We start from the raw sequence: 20,952 nt of genomic DNA on the forward strand, positions 1-20,952 counted from the left end.
GCAATTCAAAAAATAAATAAATTTTTTAATATCGTATAGTTTTATTAATCGTATTAATTTTAATGAGCAAACATATTAATTAATTTAATTAATTAAACCTCGTTATCGACTCATCTCTTATTTACTTCCGTCGTACTTAGAAGTTACTAATTTTGAATATTTAAATTAAATGAAACTTTTTAAGCTAATGCTAGATTATTTTTTTTTTGCTTGACAGCACTTTAGAAAAACCACAAAAATTCATCGGCTTTATATTTTTTACCTGTACCGATTTATCAACAATAAGGAAATTTATGAGACAGAATTCGACACGATAAAAAAAAAATTCATCCGTTGATTTAATTTCGGCCCTTATAAATTAAAATTTTTTGAATTGATAAGATTTAGACTAAATGATGTTTTTTTTTATTTGACTCTTCTATTAAAAATGAAAAAGAGCCAAACAAAAATTACGACGTAACTTTAATGTCAGTCTAAATTAAGTATTCAATTTTGATGTGAAATTAATTTTGAATAAATTTATTATTCAACAATAACGCCCCCATATGACTTAACAAATTTTTTTTGGCGACTCAATTGTCATTGAATAATTTTGATCACTCGTCATTGAACAAGATCGTAAAATAAAAAATTTTAATTGAGTCTTATAATTTTTATCTACTGAAAAAAAAATTCGAGTGTCAATTAAAATTTTTCTTATTTTAAATGAGCTCTAAAAATATTATGGAACAAAATGACTCGTAATTTAACTTTGAATTATACGTTCTGTCTTAGCCGAGTATTATAAAGGAATTGATGAATCATTAAGAGTTAATAGTTTGCGCGCATTACAATTTCGCTTGGGCACCACTTAAATCCGTTTAACAATAATGATGATAGCAATGATAATGATAATGATAATAATAGTGGTAATAACAACTTAGTGGAAAAATAGCTTAAGTGCTGTGGATAGTTTGTTAGAAGGGCTCAGTCATGCGTAAAAAAGGTGCCGTTAAGTTGACGTCAAGGACGATAACATGTTATATTTCAAATGCTGTTTAATTTAACATTTTTCTTGTTATTTTTTTCTTACACTTTAATTTTTTTTACTTTATGTGATAATTGATCTATTGCATAAAGCCTCAGTCGCGATTCATGAGATCCAGAGAATTTTTTTTCAGTATTGTTATTATTATTAATAAGATTCACTTGATAGAATTATCACGTGCAAGTAATTAATGTCGATCTTTTAATTATATACTTTGTATTTTTTTTTGTTTAGATACAAATGTCAGATTTAAAGATATAATTCCATAGAATTTTTATAATTATGTACAATATTTTTATATTCATTACATAGATTTCATTTATATTAATTTATATTAAGAGCATAAATTATTTATGTCAAATGTTGATATCTAAGTCTGTAATTCAATCTCATAAATTTTTATTTGAATTAACAAGAAATTATATTATTAAAATCAAATTTTTTTTAAATAAACAGTTTTTTTTCTTGCATCGAAAATTTATTTAATAATTTGGACGCATAATTCTGCAATTAATCTCATACTTATAATCTTATTTTTATAAGAATTAAAATGCCGATGAAAAATAATTTTTATGAAAATATCAAAAATTTAGTATAACTTCTCCATATTTTTCATAAAAATACTTTTGGATATGGAATTTATTTTTTATGAAAATTATAGACAACATGTCAAATTAAATTATTGAGTTTTTTTGGGCCTCTAATTTCGAGACCCAAGGAATAATTTATGAACTGTTCATTTTATTCTCAACCACTCAAATAATTATCATTTCATTATAAAACAGTCAAAATTTCTCATTTGATATCCAAAACTTATCACTTAATAAATTATCTTAAATTGAAACGCAGAGTATTCCTAAAATTAAAAATTAAGTTCTGGAAATCGTTTGTTTGCCGCCTAAATTTGAATCCAAATTGAAGTCCAATTTTTTGACTCGGGCGCCACGGGCTAACCCGCGTCTTTGCAATAATACACGAGGGTCGGAATGTCCTAAATTTCTCTCTTGATGTATAATGCACTATTTACTTTAATTTTGATTGATCTTTCTATCCTGGAGTTTCAAAAAATAGTATTCGCACCACGAGAGGGCAGTAGGGAATCAAAACCCGCGTTTTTACCCTCACCGTCTTGGGTTGCAATGTCTAGATGCGTAATCTACTAATTTATCACTCGTACAGTTTTCATAAATTTTACATGAATATCTGACTCCTTTTTAATGAAATTGATAAATTTATATTAAATTCAAACAATTCATTTATTCAACAAAATCATAAATTTTTCATTGCGTCCAATTAAATTTATAAATAAATATATATTTAAAGTCCAAAGCGCCAAGTTGAAATATAAACATTTAAAAGTTAATTTCAATGAATAATTAATTTTTTAATCCAGTAATTATTCATTAAATAATTCTTTTGTTCTTGGCGCGTACTACACAATAAATACGTGACATGAGTCAGATATTTACAAAACATCTCTGTAACAAGAGTTGGCTAGATAATTTAAAATAAAATAAACATATGTTTCTTTATTATTTCTTCTTGTACTTTAGTCATTATTTAACTTTATTCGTTTCTAACCAGTTATAATTATTTGACTCGAAGAAAATTACTGAAACCAATAAAATATAATTAAATAGTTATAAAATGATTTAATAGAAATTTAAAGCTATACTTCGGTATCACAAAGAAAAAAATTAAATTCCCCGTTGATAGTAAGTTCATTGGACTAATCAACATGTTGATCGTTGTTCATTTCATTTCATCAGTAATAAACCATTTTATTACTTATTACTAATTATTCGTTATATCATTATGAATTCATTTAAAAAAAAAAAAAAAATGCGTTTTTTAATTTTTTTTTCTATAGAAATTAATAGAACTAAAGTAAAATAAAATTTTCAATAAAAAATTACTGTAATTAAAAAAAAAATTACTATTCCTTAAAATTACAGTCAATATTTAAAAATTTCAAATTAACCCGCGTCGAAATCTACACGGAGAGAAATTTATGGTAACAATTACAATATATTATGGGAATGGTTCCCATAATGCATGGTAACCGGTTTTTTTGAAATGTTGATTATAGAAATGGCACCCATATATTTTAGTTATCATTACTATAATATTATAGTAATCATTACCATAATATTATGGTAACAGTTCCCATAACATTGTGGTAATCGTTACTATAATATTATAGTAATGGTTACCATATATTATGGTAATGGTTACCATAATATTATGGTAACCATTACTATATATTATGGTAACCGTTACCATAATATCATGGTAACCGTTACCATAATATCATGGTAATCGTTACCATAATATATAGTAATGGTTACCATACATTATGGTAATGGTTACCATATATCATGGTAATGGTTACCATAATATTATGGTAACGTTTACTATAGTATTATGGGAATGATTATCATAATATTATGGTAATCATTACCATAATTCTTTCACACGCGATATGGGAACTGGTACCATAATTATAGGAAATATTCCCATACTTATGGGAACTTTTACCAGAAAGTATGGGCCTTTATCCCATAATTCCAAGTAATCATTACCATAACGGTATGGGATGATATTTTCTAAACGTACTAGGAACGGTTACCATAAATTTTTCTCCGTGTAAGGACCTCAGTCACTCAGACATTACAAATTACTGTAACTTTATGCTGACTCAGAAGTTTTTCTTCTATTGAAAGGTAGAGGTAGGACATAATTAAACACTACTTTTGTTCTTGAAAATTTTCAAATCGGCCTTACTGTCGGGCTGATTATTATTTTCGATCCTTTTCTACAAACGGTAACAGGATTTTTGAACAAAAAAGCAAATTTTTTTTGTCTTAATAAATAGCGTCTCATTTCGCCATATTTTCCTCTACTGTATGTTAATTTTTCCATGTAACCGTAATTATTTCTGTACTTACCTAGAAATTTTCTTAAAATAACAATATTTTCTACACAGAAAAATGGATTTCTTGACGTAAGAAGTTTTTTTCTCGCCCCAATAAACAAATTCGTTTTCACTCCATAGTTCAAAAATTTCTTAGGGCAAGTAAAAATTTTCTTAGGGCGACTAAAAATTTTTCGCGCAAAAAAAACTTCTTTCTATGTCTGCAGCATAGATGAAATAAATATGTCGACATAGAAATTTCTAATTTATGCCTGCATATGAAAAATTACCCCGTCAACATAGGAATCGTCCTTATGTGAGGTCGTAAAAATAATTGGAGTTTTTTCACCGCGTAAAAATTATTTATTTTGGCTGGTTACTAATTATAAAAAAAAACAATTACTGCATAATAAATTATAAAAATATTTATTCGCATTCTTAAAGCCAACTTATCATGATATATACGTTGAATCATACTAGTAATCATGTTTGACCAGTCAACTTAAGAATTCATCATACATCAAGAGTATATAACCCTGACCTAAGACTCGAAACTCGCATGATATCAGTCTGTTAACTGAAAGGCCATTTCTCTCGCTTTTAAATTGTATACGATTAAAATACATCTCATTACCATTAACATTACTTCCCATTTATGATAATAATTTATTTTATTATCATAAGTACTATTATTGTAATTAATAATTAACCTAAAAAATATTTGTTGCGCTAATAGAAATGATATTTCACCTACGATTAGTCATTAATTTTTTTTTTTTAATTTTTAACCGCTGACATTTTAGTAGACAATGAGAAATAACTATTACAGAGTGCATTTATTTTTTGTCGGGTATCTTAAAAATCGTTAATGTTCTGTTGATATTTACTGACCTCAGTTGTCAATAATAAATAATATTTAACAAGTTATTGTGAATGATTGTGATAAAAATTTATTTTGTGTCGGAAATTGTGATTTCACAATTTTCTATGGCTTTCTAGTTACGACCGTGATGTGTCAAAAATTTTTTAATGAGAGATAGTGGTAATAATTTATACATTCCCGTGGAATGAGGGAAATGTTAAAGACATTGTTGTGTAAAAAATTGATTGAGCGATGTAAGTTTAGTATCGTTGAGATAACGAATTTTTATGGTTTAAGTGGTTTTCTATCTAATGGAGTGTGATAAAAAATTTTATTTATTAGAGTGATTAGGGTAATTTGTCACTGCTAATTGTGCAATTATTTAGTTGTTAGAAATAAGGGATAGAATTTTTAAACAGTCGAATATATTTATTTTTGATACTAGAAAAATTATAAATAATTTCGTATGGTAAAAAAACGAGAAAAAAAATTATATCGAGACTTTTCAAGGTTTTTCCTATTGCAGGACATTGTCATGAACGGAAAATGTTTATATTGTGTGAAGTTATTGTCAACAGACAAAAAATTATGGACCACTCATTGAAATACAGAGATAGTGTCATCCTCATTTAGCCTCAAATTATTCAAAAGTAAAAAAAAATTTTTCTTGGGATTTTGAGGGTTCCTCCTACTAGAGGGCATTGTAGTGAACAAAAAACGTTTGTATTGTGATAAGTTATTCCCAACAGGAGCAAAGTTACGGCCAAGTCTCTATAGAAATCTATGGACAGTGTCATCTGCCTCCATCTGCCCGACGTCGATTACTTGAAAAATAAATTTTTTCCTAGAGGTTCCGCATTTTTTTCTACTAGAGGACTAGTAATGAACAAAAAACACTAGTATTGTGTGGAGTTAATCCCAACAGGAGCAAAGTTAGGAGCCAGTCTTCATAGATAGTCATCCTCAATCATCCTCATTCATCCTCATATGGGTCTAAACTTGGAAATAAAATTTTTCTCTGGACTTTTTATGGTTTTTCCCACTAGAGGACATCATAATAAACAAAAAACGTTAATATTGTGATGGGTTATTTCCCATAGGAGCAAAGTTACGGGCCACTCTTCATCAAAAATCGTAGACATTGTTATCCTCACCCATCTTTACCCATCCTTATATGGGTCTGAACTCGAAAATACAATTTTTCTATGGACTTTTTATGGTTTCTCCCACTAGAAGACATCATAATAAACAAAAAACGTTAATATTGTGATCGGTTATTCCCAACAGGAGCAAAATTAGAGACTACTCTTCCTAGACAGTCATCCTCATTAATCCTCATATGGGTCTGAACTCAAAAATGAATTTTTCCTAGGACTTTTTGGGGTTTCTTCTACTAGAGATCATCATAACAAATAAAAAACATCTGTATTGTAAAGAGTATTCGCAACGATAGCAAAGTTACGGGTTACTTTTCGCAAAAATTAATCAGCAGCTTCATCGGCCTACATGTATTCCATTGCCAAAAATCACTATGGTCATCTCGATATCGTTAACTAACCAAAAAGACATTAAAACCAATGTTGAAGATAATAGCAAGTTGCCTAGTGACTCTTTATGGCAGCAACTAATGACATTAATAAATATAATCACATAAAAAACAAATAAGTGAGCTCGTCATATTTTCTCATAGATTCTCACCACGCGGTAAATTGATATAAGTGTGAAAATTGTTTACTAACAATAATGTAATGCGTAAATTTTCTATCCAAAGGCCATACGTGTGTATATAATTCAATGCAAATACGTTATATACGGATCCTTGACGGTTGGTCGGACAGTGGCTGTCAGCATAATAACCATAGGTTGCACGTCGTAAGCTTCGTAAGTGGCTATTGAATATATGCACCGAAGAAGCTGTTTAGTTGCACTCACTCACCTCTTCGTACATTATTTACCGATACATATCCATGTACATATCTATATATATATATATATACTGTGGAGTTAGTGGTCATTTTGATCCCAACTACCGAGTATATTATGTGCTAAAAGAAACACACGTATCACCAATGATTGCTATTGAGTTTATTTCCACAGGATACTTTCATTCCTAGAAATACGTCTCCGCTGATCAGAGTCAAGTCAATGAACATCTAGAGTCTAGATTCTGCTGACTACTCGTTTACGGTTTTTATGTGAAAGCTGTTTATATTTATTTCCTGATCAGTGATAACGGATTTTTATGAGATCGATATCAATATAATACTGTAACAAAATTTTTTAGGCTTTACGGTAAAAAAATCGGCAAGATCGATGTTCAAGTCTACGAAATCGGCAATAAAATTTTGATTACCAGTGACAGAATTTATATAATTTGAATTTTTCTCATGAAATCGGCACAGAAATCGTCAGTTTTCGCAATAGTACTGAAGCCGGTACGAAATCGTAGATAATTTTATGAGTAAAAATGAAAAATCGATGGAATTTTATAAAAATTAATTTAATTGGTCCTCAAATCTCAGAAATTGGTGACAAAAAATTGTAATCGGTCATATAATAGATTGAATTCTTGAAGAGAAAAATAATTTCCAATTAATGAGAATAATTTCTTTGTCGATGTGATATTAATTTTTTATTTAAATATCGGTATATATCAGAGGTTATGTATATATATAAGTATTTAGCGACAGTGTTTAGCTGACTGTAATAAAGATTAATGGTGCAGAAAATATTGTGGTGATGTTGTTGTATCGTGTGAATAGTCACCTCGAGGGGATTTACGAGAGCTTCTTCATCGTTACCAGGAAGAGAAATCTGCACAGGTATCGAGTGGTCAAAAAAATAAAAATAAAAAATAATGAATAAGTAATAATAATAATATTGAATTTTTTTTTTAAAACACAAGGAAAAGAATTTTAAATCCACCCCGAGGCGATTTAAATAACAAAAATTTTTTATTTCCTTTTTGTCTTCGGGATCCGACAAAAGATTCCGTTTCAATTCTTCTCAGGCTTCTCAGATGTCATAAGTCAAGGACACTACTGTTTTATCAACATTATTAATCTATTATTATCATTATTATAAATGTTTTTTAATCATCGATTCATTTATTTAGCGCGGGTCAATTTTTAAAAAATATAAAAAAGCATTAACTTTTTTTTTCTCAGTATCCTGATTCTTTAAACGGCTGTAACTTTTAAACTATTGATCTTACGATAATTTTTAATAAGACCAAAGTTGTAGAAAATTAAATTTCCTACAACTTTTGTTCCTGTAAAAAATGTCATAAGATCGATAGTTAAAGAGATAGAGTCCTATGAATATTAAAAACTAAAATTACCCTTAAAAAATTTATGTAATTCATTAAACGGCTGTAACTTTTAAACTATTAATCTTAAGATAATTTTTAATAGGATCAAAGTTGTAGGAAATTAAATTTCCTACAACTTTGGTCTTAACAAAAAATGCCGTAGGGTCAATAGTTTCAACAATACAGCCACTAAAAGATAAAACGAAAGGTTGGGAAAAAAATTACGTAATTCTTCAAACAGATTTAATTTAACTATTAATAATCAATTAATTTACGTTGATTAAAATAATTAGCACAGGTATTTTAATGAGATATATGACAAAAAAATAAAAAATCAAAACCTCCTAGTCAATAAATAAAAAAAAAAATTGTAGTTAATTGCGTGTAATTTTGCGCAAGACTGATAACCGACTGATGAAAGTTAAAACATGTTTATTAATAGTAATTGAGTATGAGAGTGTGTGTTAAAATAAAATTAAAAAATTAACATAAGTTTATATATTAAATTGTTATCATTTCCGTTATTGGTAATTTATAATTTATAATACTTATGTATATACAAGTGAGATTTTTATTTAAATCATAAAATACACGCTGTTTATTATATTTTTATAATTATCACATTTTATTATCGGTCGCCAGTATGATAACTGATTAAATATTTTTAAAAATTTAAATCTCAGTATTTAATTCTTTATTTTATTAATTAATGTTTCAGTAGTACCCGATCCAGATGTCAATACCCAGCGGGAAAATTTACTCTGGAAAGATGATCTTCTGCCTAAGACTAATGGCGACATTGAATACGTCATACCTATGAAGATAAGCTATAACCAGTACGAAGATCCACGTGAGTTTATATTATAAATTAATTATAATAAAAACTTATAATCTGTTGATTTCATGAATATTTATTATTGTGGTTTTAAATTAATTTAATTTTTAAATCGCCTCGGGTGATTCGAGGTCACAACCACCAGCTTATTTTAAAATACAGACCGACTTTAGTTTACGCAGATATATATATATACTTTTTTTCAGCAAATATTTGTACGCTAATTATATTTAAAATTAATTTTAATCCTCGTAAGGGTCGGGATGCCTTTCTTTCTGCCTACAATGTTAAATAATTCAAAATATTGGCGGGAAAATTTGAATTGGTCCCAGAAACTCCGCAGACACATGGAAAATCTCTGGAAAGTCTCTGGGCATCCCTTCGATCTATCGATTGGTTAATTTTTTTCGATTATAGCTGCGGATAATCATCCGACGATATTTTCAAAGTCTTCCAGAGTAAAATAATCGAAAATTCCCGCGGGAATAAAATTTAATTGCTCCGATAACCTTAACATCGATACCTAGGATTCTACTTTTTTGCGATAGAAACGTTATTTCTATCAACGAATTTCAGAATTAAACCGAATTCAAATTCAGAAAATCGCACGAAAAAATGTGCGCGTAAATTACAGCGCGCATGCGCATAACGTCAACTTCTAGACAACGCGTCCTCATCCATTATTTTTCTCATTAAATTACTTAATTTTCACGTACAAAATCCAAAATTTTTTTTTGCTGCGGTATTGGTCGGAAATTTGTCTGATTCGACTGCCTCCAGTTATTAAAACTCCCAGTGTCAGTGTAAGTAAAATAAGAAAATTAGTACGTGGCACAGAATAAAATAAAATTTCAGACTTCGGGTGATGTCAACCCTCGCCGCCAGATCGGGCAGTCAACTTTACCCTCGTCTGGTCGTCTTGTTAATCCCTTGCTATGCAATTTACTATTTCTTCAATTAAGAAAAAAAACTAATAAATAAATATATAAAAATTGATTAAATCTAAAATGCATAAATTAATAGATGCAACGATCGAAACGGCAATGGATGTGTATAATTATATGTATCAATTGTCTTGTCAGTCATTACTTATCGCATCCAGGAAGTACTTTAGTAATCGCAGTAAACTGTCTTATCGATCAAATCAATTCCCATTTGTTACTGCTCACTGGTCATTCAAATTGTTCTCTTACATATATTTAAAACGTCATATAATATTTAAACTGCCTACACCTCATCAATATTATTTAAATAATTATTATTCCGAACTCACTTAAGGTTAAGCTTCATTTTTTTTTTTTAAATTTATTTATGGATTTCAATTCTTAATTTTTTAACGTACGTGTCTGCGGTCCATAATTAATCATACGCCTATTTCTTACATCAGTGAAACCTACATAAGATTATGAATACAAGCTCTTTGTGTTTATTCACCAGCACAACTTTCAGACGGGTCTTAACGATCATAATACGATGACTGATTGACAAAAAAAATTAAACAGCAAAAAGTTTATGGAATTATCTCGTTTTTTTTTTTTTTTGTCAACAGCCACAGAAGCCACTAATGCGAGACGTCACCACACTGGGCATTTTCGACACTCTAATGCCCAAATTTGGGACCCGCATCCGCAGTATGAATTCACAGCTTTCGGTGAAAAATTTCATCTCAAGCTTAAACATGACAATAGTTTTATTTCACAAAATATTAAGGTAATTAATTAATTTTTTGCTTCATAATCCCGTTTATAAAATACGTTCGCAATTATGGGGTGGGAGGGGGGGGGTAGGCTTACTGTGACAAGGGGAGTCGGGGGTCTAAGGAAACATGACGTTTGCAGCTTCTTAAACAACCCTAAGCACAGTTTGCTCAGCAAAAGTTTACTTTCCAAAAGTTTCCTTGAATTTTTTTTCAAATACTCGTCAACTTTAGGCTTTTCCGTTTTTGACGACATTTTGTAAACAACTTGCTATACAATTTAACGTAAATTTACTACCCATATGAGAATGCAAATCCACTTCAAAAGTTGTATACAAATTGTCGTCAAAAACGGAAAAACCTGAAGTTTTGACGGACATTTGACGAAAAATTCAAGAAAACTTATGCACCTGAAGATCGGAACGTTTTTCTCGCAACGAAAATGGAAATAATTTATGAAATTCGTGTCTAATGGCGACTTAAGGGGTAATTTGGGGTGACCTGTTATTTTCGGGTAACATGCGAAACATTTACGAAATCTAGATCCAGTAGATTTTTTACTTCTCATTTCTTTTTTCTTATTTTCGTTCCGCGAAAAACGTTCCGATCTTCAGGTACATGATAACTTTTATTAGGGTTTTTTTCTAGTAAAAAGAGTTACCTCTAAATTGAAGAAAAATTAACCGCAAATTTTGCTGTCAAGTTGTCAGCAAATTCGGGCACCAAATTTCGATAATTTCAAGTATCAAGTTACGGTCAATTTCAAGCTAAAGCTGCTATTAGGGAATTTTGTAAATTTTTCTCTCGGTTTTTTCAAATTTTTTTTTTCGTTACAATAGAAAGTCATTCGTTTCATATTTGTAAATATATAAATATTTCTATGCATATATTTCCGTCATAACGGGGGGGGGTCTATCATTTGTGACGTAATATTGATAGGGGGATCGCAGAAAATGTGACGAAGGGGGGGGGGGGGTAATAGGTAAAATTTTGCGTGACGTATTTTATGAAAGGCCCCTTAGTTTTCCAACTTTGATACTTTTGTTCAGTTGTTATTTTTTATGACGAGTAAACAAGTTGGTTTGGATGATTGGTATATATTATGAATGAAAAATAAATAAAAAAAGAAAAAAAAATGTTTGTATATTTAAGGTGACTCACACAAGTCAAAACAAAACTAAGTGGGAACATCCAGGTCACCAGCTGGGATGCTACTACACGGGTGTCGTTGATGGTGATCCTAAATCCATCGTTTCTGTCAGTTTATGCCACGGAATGGTGAGTTTTTATTTTTAAAATTTTTTATTATATTATTGTGATGGGTTTATTTTTTAAATTTTATTTATTGCTAGCAAATTATTTTTTTACTTTTTCTGTTGGTTTTTATTGATGTCTTTATTCAGGAAACAACACTTCAATATCATCATATATGAGGATTTTTTAAATTTCGCGGGAAAAATTATGGTAGATATCGAACACAAAATTAAATAATTTGATGATTTTTTTGTTGTTGCTAATTAAAATTAATTATCTTCAGAATATTAATTATCAATTAATTTAATATTCATTGATTTACTAAAAAAAATAACAAGCGTTAAATTCGTCCGCGATCATTGAACTCAGAAAAATAAATTAAGAAAAAAAAAGTTAAAAATTCATAAATGCCAAGCATAATTTTTGATATATTTATATCTTTTTATGAAAATGATATTTTTTAATATTTATTTGAATTTAAATTTAACAAAGGAAGAGGTCTATTAAATAATTAAAATATAGAGAAAAAAAGGTCGAAATTTGTTTAAATTTCGTGAGAGAAATTACCGTGAGAGTAAAATAAAATAGAGTGATTCTAAAAGTTATATATTATATTCTATGATATGCAGCTAGAAACTGATACAGTATCATTAGATAAAATATTGATATTTTAGAGAATTTTACCGTGACACCTAAATTTCAACAGAGCAAATAAAATATACAAACTTAAAATTAAACTGTTTAGAATCAGGCATGAGTAAATAGTGCTCAGTAAAAGTATAATTTTATATTAAACCTTTAATTCCATAACTTAATTTTTTGTCATAACGAAATAATTTAATTGACAATTTTACTGCAATCGAAAATTCATCCGAATTAACAAGAATTTTTTTTTTCGTTCCTTGACTTCTAAGCTACCGGGTCATTGGCACGATAATTTTCGCCCAAAACATATCTTTGAACTTAGAGGTCTAAAATTTTTTTAATAACGCCGCTGATGGTTTTTTAATAACAGGAATTAGAAATTTTCGAGAATCCTAATTACTATGGATTTTTTTTACCGCCATCTAAATAATTATCTAAGTGTTCTATTACGGACACTTGAATTTATTTATAAAATATATTTTAGTAGTCGTAATTAATGAATACACAGTAGGAGATGCGAATAATATTTTAATTTTTTTGAATTCTTAATTCTTAAGATTTAATCAAAATTAACATAAATTATTTCGTTTGTATTTATAATGAAAAAATAAATTAATACTTCGAGGTGGGCTTTTTATCGAACCTCTCGTATCGATTGTTTAGTTTGTTTTTCTGGCATACAGCATCGTGGTTTATATTATAACGATAGTGTTTCGTGTGTGTAATCGAGTAAAAAAAATAAATAAATTCGATAATACACACACACACACACACACACACACACACACACACACACACACACACACACACACACACACACACACACACACACATATAAGTTCAACACGCAGATTATACTCGGACGTAGCAGGTCGTAGGACAACACGAGTTTGTTTTCACATACACGGTGTGTCCTATCAGAGTCGAATCGTAATTATGCTAATTTACTCTGCTATCCACACTGACTTGAACACTTAAAACATTACTGGTGTTGTGTTGTGTATTGTAATGCTCTGTTGTTTGCTGTAGTCTGTTAATGTTATGTTTAAGTACCGATGTCCTTCAATTCAGTCACGATTTTCATTACATCCACGTAAAATTTTTAGTTACACTTTAATCCTTATACATATATATATCTATACATATATTTTTTATTTAAATTTAACGAATTTCGTAATTCGTCACTACGTGACTGCTCGATTAAAATTATTTATATAATAAATCAAATTGTTTTTTTTTTTAGTAATCTATTGTAGAATCACGTCTGATAAATCGGACATTTGATAATTGTAATTTTTTGATAGAAATAATTAGTGTAGTATACAGAGAAATTATTCTTGTTTGAAATGCGATGGTGTCAGAAAAGCCGGACCATGTTGACAACCTGGCGGAACGCGAATTTTAGATTGAAAGTTTGATGTTTGTAAATGCCCGCGAAAATTTGAATTTTTTTAAATGTCAAAATTCAAAATAATTGAATGCGGGATTTTTTTTCTCTATGGAGTAAAATTACTTGAATTTTACGTTATTTTTAATAGAAGTAGTAATGATTAATATATATATATTAATATATAAATTTCATGTTCTAAAGAGTTCGAGGCGCTTTGAAGCCAGAGTCAATAATTTTTGAAAGAAAAAAAAAATCCTAGTTAGAAATTATCTGAAAAATGTCGTGTAAATAAAATGAAAAAATGTAAAAATCAAAATTTAACCGCCAAATCACGTTCACAAGATTGACAGAATAGAATTTTTTTTTTAACCGTAAAAATAATTCATTTATTTCCCTAATTTGGTGAACATATTGAAAAAATTGAAAAATAAATGGGAAAGTAAGAAAGATAAGTTTCCATTAATTTCCCATATGATCGTGTTTAAAAGTCTAACGAAACCTTGAACTGTAACTATTTTGAGACTGCCAGTCTCTCAGTCGTCAACGGGTCTGGTTTAAATCTTTTTTATTCATCGCATTTTTCTCACCCAGATTAAGCTCTGCATTTTTCACATTTGTATATATAAAAACTGTCTAGGTGTCTAGAACTCTTTAATCTCTTTCGATGTAAACGAAAAAAAAATGAAATAAAAAATTAACTATGTTTATAAATACAGAGATATAGATATACAGATTTATTTAAACGTATGTGAAGGAGTAGTTCACTCTTGACCGTGAAAAAAAAATGACAATGTTCGAAGCAAGGTCGTGGAGTGTTTATGCGTAAGTAGTAGTGTTTAAAAAAAATTGAAAAAAAAAAAAAAGTTCAATGTGTGAAGTCTTAAAGGTATATATTTAAATTTATTCGCGTTTAAATGAACGGGTACTGGAGCTGTACTACAGTGACCTCCGGGTCAAAAATAGAATTTGTATATTAAGTTTATGGCGCTTATTTGTGGGTGTATTGTGCACTGTATGGTGGGTTTTTAGATAGTGCAACTGTACAAAGTATAAAGCAGTTAAAGTCTTTCCGTTAAATTGTAATAGCGCAACTATAAAATTTTCACTATTTATAGATTTTGTTTTATAAAATATCTTATACTTTTTGCTGATAAGTTTAATTACATATTTTGAATACTCTTTATATTATAGATCGTTTGAAGTATGATACTAACTTTTTTTTTGCGGTCATTAGTTTTGACGATAAGAGCGTGAGAAATAAAAAAATTGACGAGTGTATAAATCATATATTTTATGTCATTAAATTAATTAAGATAAATTATGAAAATTTATAAGGGTTAGGAATTTGTAAATTTCGTTTGATAGACAATATATAAATTTATTTTGGAATACTACTAAAGTAATGTGTGGCAGTTAAATGAATGAATATTACGGGAGCGTGAAATGTTTAAACAAACAAATTTATTGCAAATTTGCAGCGAATATCGTTTTATCGCAGCAGGAAATTTAACGTGAAGTGTTTCCAGGTGTAGACTTACTAAGAAAATTTGGAAATAGATTATTAGCTTAGGATTTATTTGCATACAATGTATAAGCACTATTTTCATAAAATTATTAGTCTCGGACTTCAAAATATTAATTATAAGAATTTTATATACACGGAAAGAAAATTATGGCAGCGGTTCCCATAATTTTGTGAAATTTTTTCCTATACCATCATAGGAATTACGACCATAAATTATGGGAGCGGTTCCTATAATTATAGGAATGTTTCCCATAATTATAGGAATAGTTCCTATAATTATGGGAATGATACCCATAACACTATAGGAATGATTCCTATAATTATAGGAATGGTTCCTATAATTTATAGGAATACTTTCTATAATATTATGGGAATCATTCCTATAATTTATGGGAATAGTTCCTATAATTTATAGGAACCATTCCCATAAATTATAGGAACCATTCCCATAATATTATGGGAATGGTTCCTATAATAGTATGGGAACTATTCCCATAATATTATGGGAATGATTCCCATAATGCAATTGGAATGGTTCCTATATCATTATGGGAATCATTCCCATAATATTATGGGAATAGTTCCCATAGTATTATAGGAACCATTCCTATAATATTATGGGAATGGTTCCCATATTATCATGAAAAAATTATTTTTAAGAAGTGTGGTAATCACTTCTACAATACACAGAAATATTATTAAATATAAAAACAAAAATTCAAACATTGAAAAAAAAAATCGTATTTGGCAACAAAACATTAAAATTTTTAACAAGAATTTTTTGTCAGCACAAAACATTCAAGAAAATTCAAATTTTGGGAAATTTCTACACTTTTGTGCAAAAAAAAAATTTTATGATATTATAGGGATGGTTCCCATAACATTATGGGAATAGTTCCCATAATATTATAGAAATAGTTCCTATACCAATATAGGAACTATGCCTATACAGATATGGGAACCATTCCCATAATAGTATGGGAATCATTCCCATACTATTATGGGAATGGTTCCTATAATATTATGGGAACCATTCCCATAATGGTATGGGAACTATTCTCATACTATTATGGGAATGGTTCCCATAATATATGGGAACCATCCCTATAGTAGTATAGGTACTATTCCCATACCATTATGGGAACCATTCCCATAATGCATAGCAAAACTTCCCATAATTTTCTTTCCGTGTATGAACTCTATTAAAATAATTTTTTTTTTTGTAACTTAATATTGGTCAAGTTTACAAAATATTGAACTCTGATAATTTTTTCAATACTCAATTCCTGCAAGATCAGGAAAATTAAAAATTTTTCAAAACTACTGTTCATTGTCAATTTGAATCATTCTACTCAAAATAAAATTATAGAAAGATTTTTTGTGTATTTTTGAAAATTGATCTCAAACCACCACAGAAATTTTCGTAATTTATTTGAACCCTTTCATTAATTTTCCCTCTGGTCAAAGGATCAAAAATTTGAAAACATTTTTTTTCTCAACGCGAAATAAAATCGGAAGTAGAGATAAAATATAAAAAATGTCTCAGATCAAGACTGCTTCAATAAATATATATATTTATATAGATATATATATATATGAATATATATACAATTTGAAAAGATGTTAGCCTTGTTTTTACAAATGATATAAATATTAAATTATTTTCACGTCCTTGGTAATTCTCACAATTTTTAAGCCCAGATTTATGTCACTACAATTATTATTATTACGAACAGGTGTATATTCATCGATATTTTTTTTTGAATTGCAATTTCATAGACATTACTGTTCTTATATTCTACGAAACTTCATCTATCACCCACTGTTAGATATATTTATATTTATATGCATATATACACAAATATAAATTTTAAATTTGGATTAATGCCAAAAGTTCATAAATTTATTTCAGTAAATTCTCATAAATATCAGATCATTTGGAAATATAAATTATTAATATTATTTACGAGAAATAATTTGTGGAAAACTTTGAGTAAATAATTTTATAATTTCTTATTTTGAATTTCGAATTGACAATTATCGTAAGATATAAATTAAAAGGTATATGTATTTATTAATTTATTAAAGAGTCCTCGAATCTAATGAGATTTCATAAGTACACACATTCCTTTATCGACATGTCATCAGCTATATTAAGATATCAATGAACAATTTAATGAAATGAAAAAAAAAATTATGATTTAGTAATTTCTATGCACCAGACAAACTTTTGTTTTATTTACATTGACACTTCAAGTATTTATTATTTAATAAATTCGATAAACGTACGTATCATTTCGTCATCAATAAATTATTTATTTTATTTTAATATATAAGGAGTGAATACTAACGTGTAAAATAAATCAATTCATTTTTTAATAATTGTCAGCTATAAATTTTGACTATCGCGTGAGTAATTATTTTCACACTAAAAATTGGAAGTTGATACGGATTTTATTTCAATCGAAATTTAATCTGTCACGGAGTTCTCGTTTAAAAAAAATTACCCCGCATTCGGAGTAAACAGAGATTTTTTCCCGAGATGTCGATTTTATTTTAATTCGCATCAACTCCAATTAGGAATTTTAGTCTGAGGGAACCCGTGTAAAAAAAATTCGTTCCAAAAAGATTCCAAAAAAGATCCGCATGTGGAACTTCTAGACATGAGACAGATTCGAACTTCGAATAGAACTTTTTTGGAACGTTAGTAATTTTTATGGTAAAAAAAAAGTTTTTATGAGCAAATTTAGCGTCAAAAAAAAAACGTTCTTGGAAATTTTTTGGAATTTTATATGGACATTCCTAAAAAGTTCCATAATCACCACTTTTGACCTTTTTCGGAAGCTATAAAAGACGTTCCAAAAACATTCAAAAATGGTCCAAAAATCGTTAATTTACAACCTATTATAGAACTAAAATAGACGTTCCAAAAACTTTTCAAAATCACTTCTTTTGCATCTTTTGTAGAATAAAGACGTTTTAGAAACATGCTAAAATAGTTAAAAAATCACTAGTTTTGAATTTTTTATAAAACTAAAAAAAACGTCCATAAAAAATTCCAAAAAAGTTCCACGAACGTCCTTTTTTGACTCTAAATTCGCTCATAAAAACTTTTTTTAACCATCAAAATGACTAACGTTCCAAAAAAGTTCCATTCGAAGTTCTAATTTGTCTCATGTTTAGAAGTTCCACATGCGGAACTTTTTTGGAACGATTTTTTTTTACACGGGAAGGAAACAAAAAAATAATTCGATTCAAATTCACTCCAGATTTAATTTGCGTTCACTTCAAAAATTTTGAACGTAATTTTTCCCGCGCAAAAAAAAGTTTACCGCTAATTATTAAATTAAATAACTAATTTATGAACAAAAAAATTGGTATCGCCGTTATAAGCTAATGGTGTAATTATAAAACTCTCACATAATATTTATAAGTATATTTATTTATTTTATTGTATTATAACATAAGTCTGATTTAGTTAGTATAATATTGGTAGTTATAGTTTGTCGTTGAAAAGCTGTCGTTTCTCGCCTGGTCAATTTCAATGATCGTGAAAGGGAGATAATAGGCCCGTCAGAGACTTGGTGGCTTCGTGAATAATATTACACGACTCGTCAGACTTAACTTTCAATATTATTATTATTTTTTTTTTATTATTATCATTTATATACAAGAGAATTGAAGAACGTGTGCTATACAAAGCAGTCGAGTTGGCGCCGCTGTTCGTCAGTGTGGAAACAGAGGTAGATTAAAATCTATCGTTATATATATATCTGTATACATTTATATATAAATCTGTAGATGTATGGAAGAGTAGATCTTTTTCTTTTCTTAGCTTCAATTACACAGAACGATGAAAAGTTGTCGGCTCAATTCTAAGACCACTTTAACTGATTAAAGCTCAACAGATAAATCGAACTGACTATTTTCTAGTTTATCTTTTCTCTCTTCACTTTATTTCCTTGATTTATTATGTCATTTATGATTTTGGTCAGACTTATCAACTTTTGTTAAATTACTTCTTTCGGGTCAGTTAATATATTTTTCGAGGTTATTCATTGCGACTATAAATGCTGAGATAAAAAATAATTAGAATTTTTTTATAGCAGATTTTTACTTCAATTCGTGTAATTTCAAGTTTTTATGGTATCCATTAACCAGTAAAGAGAAAAAATTTTTTTTAATGAAATTAAAATTGCACACTTCGATCGCGAAGGGTTGGTTTCTTTTTGAAATTTTGCTCTTTTTTTTCCGTTACTTACTGCAGTCAAAATTTTTTCATTTTTTTTTACTTCAGCTATTAAGTAGCAAAAAAAAATACATTTTATGAAACTCATGCTTTTAAATTTCACTTTTTGAGCTTTTGTTGGCAACAAATAGAAAAAGTGTCAAATTTGGTACGCAGTGTCTCAGAATTGGCCTCAAATTTTTTATTGTTTTTCTTATCTATAGAGTTATTTAAAAAAGTGTTTTTTTAAATGAATAACAATATTTATTATGGAATCAGTGCAATTGAATGTTATAGCCAATAATTTAAAAACTCATAGATAAATCGCTAAGTGTATTAAAAGGTCTTGGTCTTGGTCTTGGTCTTTGATCTACCTTATATTTTATATAACACTTGTAAGCTAGTGGTATCAGTGTATTATTAAATGTACGTGATATATAATACGAAGCCATGTGCGCTAGAAAATGAGTAATAACAAGTGTTTGAAAAATATAACTAAGTAAATATACACTGCGCAAGTTATGATAGTTTGCCAATACATATCAACATACACATGAATTTATATTTAAATTAAAATATAAATATAAAGTACTGTTGTGTTACACTGTTGTATATTAGCAACACTATCTGGCGCCGGAATAATTATTTCGTCATGTTAGAAACTGTGAGAAGTGAACTCTAAAGAATGGAAATATATTGAGAATAATTAAAATTGAAAATCACCAATTTAATCTGACAACTTTTGTACATTCGAGGGTAAATTTATAAATCAGTAGGCAAGTCTTGTTTCGTGAGGAATCTCCGCTCCCAAAAGTGATGACATCATATCTTAATATTTTTTTTTTTTTTGCTTTTTTTTCTTTTATTTTTATTTTTATTTTTATTACAAACACGCGAGCTCAAGCGACCAAACGATGACGGGACGATCTTGTTCAAGCTGTCTTGAACAGTAATGTAATGATTTACGAGTGTACATGCGTGGGAGATGCAAAGAGTGCTGCTAATTGTTGATCAGCTGGCTGTCGACATTTTTTTAAGTTTTTTTATACCAATTTAATTCTCACGTCGTTATCAATTTCATTTAGCGTGCGAATTTAATAAACAGTTGCAATTCGGGTTTTTTTTTGCATTCATTAATAAATTTTTTTTTCTTGAAGACTGGGAGCAATTTTTTATAGAACTAGTTTATAGATAAAAATAATTTACCTGGCTAATGATTGATATTCATTGGGAAAACTCAAAATAAGAACCAATGTACAAAATTAT

At 28.6% G+C, this 20,952-nt stretch overlaps 1 protein-coding gene across 4 annotated transcripts in view; it reads left to right on the forward strand.

Moving 5' to 3' along the window:
- The window catches only part of LOC130672445 (A disintegrin and metalloproteinase with thrombospondin motifs 20-like), a 197,967-nt gene that overhangs the window by 21,461 nt on the left and 155,554 nt on the right, over positions 1–20,952 (forward strand). For 2 of the 4 annotated variants that reach the window (XM_057477045.1, XM_057477043.1), the window contains 3 exons: positions 8,835–8,963; positions 10,498–10,658; positions 11,797–11,922. In XM_057477045.1, coding sequence (XP_057333028.1) covers positions 8,930–8,963; positions 10,498–10,658; positions 11,797–11,922 — 321 coding nt within the window. In that variant the 5' untranslated portion in view covers positions 8,835–8,929. Of the gene's footprint in view, positions 1–8,831; positions 8,964–10,497; positions 10,659–11,796; positions 11,923–20,952 lie in introns of all 4 variants that reach the window. The other 2 variants (XM_057477044.1, XM_057477042.1) reach the window with 1 other exon arrangement.

This window comes from Microplitis mediator, chromosome 7, assembly GCF_029852145.1.
Source record: "Microplitis mediator isolate UGA2020A chromosome 7, iyMicMedi2.1, whole genome shotgun sequence".
Lineage (NCBI taxonomy): Eukaryota > Metazoa > Arthropoda > Insecta > Hymenoptera > Braconidae > Microplitis > Microplitis mediator.